The sequence below is a fragment of the Lactuca sativa genome, chromosome 9 (genome assembly GCF_002870075.4).
Source record: "Lactuca sativa cultivar Salinas chromosome 9, Lsat_Salinas_v11, whole genome shotgun sequence".
Classification (NCBI taxonomy): Eukaryota; Viridiplantae; Streptophyta; class Magnoliopsida; order Asterales; family Asteraceae; genus Lactuca; species Lactuca sativa.
The window spans coordinates 182,465,711-182,474,385 of record NC_056631.2 but is presented as its reverse complement, the minus strand read 5'-3'; the positions used below and the strand labels follow the sequence as shown (position 1 = coordinate 182,474,385).

Sequence of the window (8,675 nt, the reverse complement as noted above, 5' to 3'; positions counted from 1 at the left end):
TTTCAGAAACCATAACCTCTCATTGAGTGTTTGAGAGATCTAAGTGTGCATTTTGGTGTGCTTTTGCTCATTTTCAAGGAAAGGGTGCTTGGTGCTAGCTTGTGGTTCAAAGGAATACTTATAGATCCAGACTTTTGGCTTCATTTCCAACTCATTTAAGGTATCAAGTTCATACCTTGGTTTCTTGTTATGTTTTATGGGTTTAGGGCTAGATTTGTGCTTATTTTTGGGTTTTGAATCCTCCTTGTGAGTTTGAGCCACTCCAAGAGCTAAGATTGCTTGATCTTGTCCTTTATGAGTTTATAAGCTCGTAAAAATGGTATCTTGATCCTTGCTTTTGGTCCATGCATGTTCAAGTTGGATTAGAATGAGTCTTAATGGATTAAGATGGTTGTTGGGTCTCATTAAGTCATGCAAAGGCATAAAGATGCCGACTTTATACATCAAGAGCTTTATTTTATGGTTTTCTAAAGTTTAGGTGCAAAGTGCTTAAGTGGTTAAGCCATAAAGTCGGTTTTGGAGCAAGTCAGTTTACGCTCCGCGTAACTGAAGGTACGCCTAGCGTACCTGGTTGTGGTTGCGATCTGGATTCATCGAGTATGCCCAACGTAGCTGAGTGTACGCCCCGTGTACAACGCTCAACTGGGTTTTGGACTTGTTGTGTTTTGGGCTTTGCATCTTTGGGCCACTTTTTTGCTTTTGGCCTTTTGGGCCAACTGAGATCAATTATTGGACTAAAGGAATTATTGGGCTTAAGATAAGGCCCATATGGGGATTGGGCTCAATTTGAAAAATTGGGCCATTAGTGGTCCTTTGTGGATCTATTGGTTTTGGACCTTTTTGTTTTATGGATTTGGGCCTCCGTTTTGTTTCAAGCTGGGCCAAGGGTAAAATGGTCATTTTACCCCAAGTATGGATTATGGGCCATAGATTGGAACCCAATTGTTAATTGGGTGTTATTTTGTACTGATAGCTTGGGGAGTCGTTAGGGCAGCATCTAGGGATTTCTTTCAGTGAGCTTCACCATTCGAGGTGTGTCTCCTCACTGTCCTATGGGTCGAAGGCACCAATGCCGCCCCATTTGGTTTATGTATTATAGGACGACCCGGGGGTAGCCCTTGGCATTTGTATGAAGGACCACGAGGTGGCTCCTAGCGAACTATATGCAAGACCAGAGTCTGAACTCTGGCAATTTATTAGTTAAGTAATATAGATTGTGTGCTAGTTGTCGTTATGATGCTTGCATGGAAGACCAAGAGGTGGCTCCAGGCACTTGTCCGTAAGACCCAGGATTTTGGCCCCCCAGCTTGGCAAGGAAGACCATGATACGACTCGTGGCATAATGGCAAGACTATGGTTGACACATAACACTTTTATTGATTGTTGGATATGTATGATATGTATGGCTCGTTTGATATGCGTGGTATGTGGTATTTTGGGAACCCAGTAAGCTTTGTGCTTGCAGTTTGTGGTTTATGGTTTCAGGTACTTCCGTTTCGAAAGGGAAGGGCGCGACTTGATCGCAGTGCATACACCCGTGTTTTCCGCAATACATGATTTTAGGAATGAACTCTGATAATTGTTTTATTTTGAAATGCTTTTAAATGTTTGAATAAAAGTTACATGAGTGTTTTGATTATAATAAAAATGAAACTTTTACCTTATGATTTTCGGGATGTTACAATGGCGTCACCCTTAGGTTTCTAAAGGGCCGGCCCATAAGGGGCCACTTTATTGCCTTCTAGGGTTTCAATACCTATAAATATAGCCCTATGGGAACCGTATTTGACACGCAAATTTCCGAAGCTCTCTCTCTCTCTTTGCAATTTCTTCTGGTTTCTTAGTGTTCATTTTGCATTTATCGTTTTCCATTGTTGTTAGAAACTCGGTAAATATGCATTAAATACTGAGGTTTTACTCTATTGCTTATAGCCAATAGAAGCGAAGTAAAATCCTTTAAAGACAATAGTTCGATCCATGCAATTATTACACGTTCAAGATTAGCCTTTAACAAGTCGGTTTTTACATTATAGTCTTATGTTTATTTTCGTCTAATAATCGGTCAATATGCTTCTACTCATTTCTTATAATCAAATCTAATCGAGAATGATTAATCTGGTTTCTAGACGAAACTTGGTAATTATATTAATAATAATTGGATTTTTTTCGCAATTAATCGTCAGTTTCCTTGCATGTCTATTAAATCTGATAATCAACAATACATACTAGACGACAACAACCTACGTCAGATACCACCAAAGGGTCTTTGGCCTAACGGTAAGGAGTAACTCTCTCAAATAAGAGGTCATTGGTTCAAGTCTCACTAGGAGGCATAGATGGTGTTTAGAATTAGATTAAGAGTAGGATAATTTGCTGTTTAAAAAAAAAAAGATACCGACTACAGATACAGACAAAAAAAAGAAAAAGATACCGACTGGATACCATCTTTGTCTATAGTTCCTAGTACTAATGATACCACTGTACCAGTGATTTACCACGTTCTGATACACAAGATAGTGAAATTGATGATCAAGTTTTGTTTGCTTTCCTTCCTTTGATCGCTATACACCCGTGCTCATCAACATAATCACCCTTTTTAGTCGTAGACAAAACCACTGCATCAAGAATGAGTTTTGAGGATTAAAGTGAACTTAAAAGTTCAACAAAATGTTTTACTTTTTTTTTTATTCAGACAAAATAATTTAAATGTATCTCACGAAGACGTATTTGAAGACTGTATCGTTGTTTTACCTTTAGTTCGCCACTGTTGTTTCGGTGGTGAGATACACAAATGCTAGGTTAATGATCCAATGTTTTTACCATAGGGCAAGATATTTTCTTGGATTAAGAAAGCTCTTTGAGTTGACTAGTCGGAAAATAAATTAATTATAAATTAAATATATTTAAACAGTTATTTTTAATTATTTATCCAATATTATAACAAGAAAAGATTCTTCGTAAAGTGTTTTTCAATTATATATAATTTTCTAAAGTAATCTTTTTGGACCATATCAAGACCTAATAAACATTCAAGGTTCCACTCAAATAATTCTAAAATATGAAAAATGTTTGACAAAATAATTAAAATCCACCAATCAAAGACACTTTATGCGATTTTTTTATCCGGTTAAGAATTGGACAATGTAAAAAGTTGAATGTATCTTAAGATGACAAGTTTGATTAAGTCATTGTTTATTTTTTTACTCTATCCACACATACGCTACCTTGATATGTTCCAACGGTTTTTAATATAAAAGCATCACCACGTAGCATGTTATTCACAAATTAACTTCTCAAGCTAATGAACAAAGACATCAAAGCACAAGTTTCCCCTTCTCAACAATGACATCTCATTTGCTTTTATTTGGTCTCTTGGTGGCGGGCTGCTCCCTTGCGTTTGCTTCGGACCCTAGTCCTCTTCAGGACTTCTGTGTGGCAGACCAAAATAGCAGAGGTAAGAATTTATGTGTGAAGGTCGAGAAACTCTCCAGCATTTTCATGCATGATTTGAAAACATATCATATTTAACTGTGATTAATAGTTTATTTATTTAATATTTGTTCCTCGTAGTATTCGTGAATGGCTTGGTTTGTAAAGAGGCGAGGCTTGTACAAGCTGATGATTTCTTTTATAGTGGGCTGCAACTAATGGGAAATACTTCGAATGCGGTTGGGTCTGCTGTGACTCCGGTGACTGTAGCAGAGTTGCCGGGACTTAACACTCTTGGTATCTCAATGGCACGTATTGACTTTGCACCACAGGGTATTAACCCCCCACATACACACCCTCGGGCCACTGAAATTTTGACTGTTATGGAAGGCCGTATTCTAGTCGGGTTTGTCACATCCAACCCTGAAAACCGACTCATCACAAAACTACTTCAGAAAGGCGATGTTTTCGTGTTCCCAAAAGGTCTAATTCACTTCCAGAAAAACGTGGGAAATGGCTATGCTGTTGCTATTGCTGCTTTGAGTAGTCAAAATCCAGGTGTTATTACCATTGCAAATGCCGTGTTTGGATCAAATCCCGATATCGCAGCAGATATTCTTGCAAAGGCTTTTCAAGTTGACGTCAACGTCGTCAATCAAATTCAATCTAAATTCTAACTTTTATGGGATTGAAAAATGTTGTTTTCTTTGATTTATACTCTTCAATCTTGTGATATTTTTTATTTTTATGTTGCTATATTTAAAACTGAATAAAAATATATATTTTATTGTAACCGTGATTTAGATGTAAATCTTATTTGAAATTAACTACTTCAAAACTATGATCTAATGTTAAAACCTTGCATTGTGCGATACTTGAGTGGATATGACTCGTAAAGTTTGCAAATAATAAAAAGCCTTGATCAAAGGTTACATATCCATTACAAATTGTCAATTCAGAATAAAACGGTTGCATATGTAGACGGGTTAAAACACAATCTCGTCACTGTTTCTCAACATGTTTTTGGAACTGGAAATAAAATCACTCTCGATGAGGAAGTAAGTATGATCAAAAATAAAATGACAAATGTGGTTTTGTTAAACTCCAAAAAAAAGCTGATATATATCCTTTGGATATCACTCCGATCAAAGGTGCTCCTTCATTATGCCTTGTTTGAAAAGTAGTAAATGATATAAGTTGTTTGTAGCATTAGAGAATCTTTCACTTAAATTTCAAGAACATTAATAAGTTAGTTACACAAGATTTGGTGAGAGTATTACCAAATTTGAAATTTAATATTGATCACTTGTGTTGTGCATGTGAACACAGAAAGCAACATCATCAAAGTCATTTAATTACAATAGAGATTAACATCACGAAGGCACTTTAGCTGCTAAATGTTTATCATTACGGACCTTCAGCAAAGAAAAATTATAGAGGAAAGAAGTATATCCTCGTTATTGCTGATAATTTTTCAAGCTTCACATGGGTTTACTTTCTTTGTAAAAAATCCAAAACTTCACATGATCTCATCAACTCTATCAAAAAAAAAAAATGGAATTGCATTTTTCTAAACCAGTCTGAAGTATACTCAATGATAATGGTTCAAAATTCAAAAACAAAAAATATCCTACTTAACTTATCGAGAAAGGAATCGGTTACAAATTTTCCGCTCCGTACACCAAAACAAAATATAGTTTTTGAATGAAGAAATCGATCTCTTTGTGAAGCTAACCCCTCAATGCTGAATTTTGTAAAAAAAATACCATTCTACTTGTGGATAGAAGAAATGTCAACTACGGGCATCATATATAACCATTCTTTAATTCATCAACATCACTCCTTATCAAGTACTTAACATTCATAAACGTAATGTCAAATTTTTTCATGTGTTTGGTTGCAAGTGATTCATAATGAATTTCCAAAATATTCGTTCATAATTCCAATCTAAATGCAATGAAGGCATATATCTTGGTTATTCACAAAATGAAAAAGGGTTATAAGGTAATAAAAAAAAGAACAAGGAAAACTAAAGAAACGTTCAATCTCACATTTGATGATCACTATTTGAAGAAAACTGAAGCATAGTTTCATCGATCGTGAATTTTCCCTCCCTATCCATTTATACCTTAACCTTAATAGACTTTGATGTAGATATTGATTTATTATGTGGAACTCTAGAGATAGTAAAAACCTCAAAAGTTAATTCTTTGGACAATCATGTTGACACATCAGTATTTCGACACATCAGTAGCATCAAGATAATTAGGGTTGGAAGTGTTATGTTTGGTCTATTATTCAATGAGGAATTGGCATAGTAATGATTCAACATGGGCGGTATGTCGGGGAGTCAGAACAATGTAGATTACAGGTTTCAGAAAGGTAGAAGTGGTTTTCTGTAGGGGCTAAGGTTTGTTCTTCTTCTGGTTGAAGGTTTATGTTTGGGTACGGTTGTCTTTTGAAGCTCATTTTATGCTAAAAATAATTTCGGTTGCATTCCTTGGGTTGTTTAGTATGATCTGAGTGTTAGTAAGGAGCGATTTCAAGCACGAATTCTAATTTAAGTGGGGGGAGAGTTGTAACACTTAGTTTTGGATTTGCTTCATTATTAGGGGGTGCAGCCCAATCATCAGTTTTCATGAGGTTTATGGCCTTGGGGAAGAAAGAATTTAGCCCTTTTTGGATGTGGATGTTATGGTTTAAGTGATCCAAGTGTTCAATGGTGGTTTTGGAGCCCAAGGGTATAATCATAATTTGTTAACTCGATCATTTATGAATTTTTGGGTTTTGTTCGAGAAGTTTTAAGGCTATGGTGAGTTGTTAGAAGCGTAGGGTGCTTGGTGCATTTTGGTGTGCTTTTTCTCAAGGCTCAAGGCTCTTTCATTTATCAGCTTCCATTGGCTTCTAGCCTCATTTCAGAAACCCTAACCTCTCATTGAGTGTTTGAGAGATCTAAATGTGCATTTTGGTGTGCTTTTGCTCATTTTCTAGGAAAGGGTGCTTGGTGCTAGCTTGTGGTTCAAAGGAAGACTTATAGATCCAGACTCTTAACTTCATTTCTAGCTCATTTAAGGTATCAAGTTCATACCTTGGCTTCTTGTTATGTTTTAGGGTTTAGGGTTAGATTTGTGTTTATTTTTGGGTTTTGAATCCTCGTAAGTTTGAGCCACTCCAGGAGCTAAGATTGCTAGATCTTGCCCTTTTTGAGTTTATAAGTTCGTAAAAATGGCATCTTGATCCTTGCTTTTGGTCCATTCATGTTCTAGTTGGATTAGAGTGGCTCTTAATGGATTAAGAAGGTATTTAGGTCCCATTAAGTCATGCAAATGCATAAAGGTTCTGACTTTATACACCAAGAGCTTTATTTTAAGGTTTCTTTAAAGTTTAGGTGCAAAGTGCTTAAGTGGTTAAGCCATAAAGTCGGTTTTGGAGCAAGTTAGTTTACGGCCTGCGTAAGTGATGGTACGCCCAACGTACATGGTTGTGGTCGCGATTTCGATTCATCGAGTATGCCCAACGTAGCTGAGTGTACGCCCCGCATACAATGCTCAGCTGGGCTTTGGACTTATCGTGTACTGGTTTCCCATCTGTGGGCAACTTTGTTGCTTTGGGCCTTTTGGGCCAACTAAGATCAACTGTTGGACTAAGGGAATTATTGGGCTTAGGATAAGGCCCTACAGGGGTTGGGCCCAATTTGGAAAATTGGGCCATTAGTTGTCCTTTGTGGATCTATTAGTTTTGGACCTTTTGTTTTATGGATTTGGGCCTCAGTTTTGGTTCAAGCTGGGCTAGGGGTAAAATGGTCATTTTGTCCCAAGTATGGATTATGGGCCATAGATTGGAACCCAATTGCTAATTGGGTGTTATTTTGTACTGATAGCTTGGGGAGTCGTTAGGTCAGCATCTAGGGATTTCTTTCAGTGAGCTTTAGCATTCGAGGTGAGTCTCCTCACAGTTCTATGGGTCGAAGGCACCAATGCTGCCCCATTTGGTTTATGTATTATAGGAAGACCCGGGGGTGACCCTTGACATTTGTATGAAAGACCAGGAGGCGGCTCCTTGTGAATTTTATGCAAGACCAGAGTCTGAACTCTGGCAGTTAATTAGTTAAGTAGTGTAAATTGTGTACTAGTCGTATTTGTGATGCTTGCATGGAAGATCTTGAGGTGACTCCTAACACTTGTCTGTAAGACCTAGGGTTTTGGCCCACAAGTTTGTAATGAAGACCATGATCCGACTCGTGGCATAATGACAAAACTATGGTTGACACATAACACTTTTATTGATTGTTGGATATGTATGATATGTATGGCTCGTTTGATATGTATGGTATGTGGTATTTGGGGAACTCACAAAGCTTTGTGCTTGCAGTTTGTGGATTATCGTTTCAGGTACTTCCGTTTCGAAAGCGAAGGGCGTGGCTTGATCGAAGCGCACACTCCTGTGTTTTCCACAATACGTGATTTTGGGAATGAACTCTAATAATTGTTTTATTTTGAAATGCTTTTAAATGTTTGAATAAAAGTTACATGAGTTTTTTGATTATAATAAAAATGAAACTTTTACCTTATGATTTTCGGGATGTTACAAAGGCGTCGCCCTAGGGTTTCGAAAGGGCTGGCCTATAAGGGGCCACTTTATTGCCTTCTAGGGTTTCAATACCTATAAATACAACCCTTTGGGAGCTGTATTTGACACCCAAATTTTCAAAAAGCTCTCTCTCTCTCTCTCTCTCTCTCTCTCTCTCTTTGCAATTTCTTCCAGTGTCTTAGTGTTCACTTTGCATTTGTCGTTTTCCGTTGTTGTTGGAAACTCGGTAAATCTGCATTAAATACCGAAGTTTTACTCTGTTGCTTACAACCAATAGAAACGAAGTAAAATCCTTTAAGGAAATGAGTTTGATCCATGCAGTAATTACACGTTCAAGATTAGACGTTAACAAGTCGGTTTTTACATTATAGTCTTGCGTTTATTTTCGTCTAATAACACGTCAATCTACTTCCACTCATTTCTTATAACCAGATCTAATCGAGAAGGATTAATCTGGTTTCTAGATGAAACTTTGTAATTATATTAATAATAATTAATAGGATTCTTTTTTTGCAATTAATCACTGGTTTCCTTCCATGTCTATTAAATTTGACAATCAACAATACATACTAGACGACAACAACCTACATCATATACCACCAAAGGATCTTTGACCTAGCGGTAAAGAGTAACTCTCTCAAATGAGAGGTTGTAAC

The 8,675-nt window shown here is 37.0% G+C and overlaps 1 protein-coding gene across 1 annotated transcript; it reads left to right on the top strand.

Annotated features, from left to right (window-relative positions):
• Positions 1-3,290: 3,290 nt before the first annotated feature.
• On the top strand, positions 3,291-4,251 carry LOC111898966 (putative germin-like protein 2-1). The gene is made up of 2 exons (XM_023894851.3): positions 3,291-3,454; positions 3,571-4,251. The coding sequence occupies exons 1-2, from the start codon at positions 3,343-3,345 to the stop codon at positions 4,104-4,106; spliced, it is 648 nt and encodes a 215-aa protein (XP_023750619.1). The 5' UTR covers positions 3,291-3,342; the 3' UTR covers positions 4,107-4,251.
• The last annotated feature ends 4,424 nt before the right edge of the window (positions 4,252-8,675 follow it).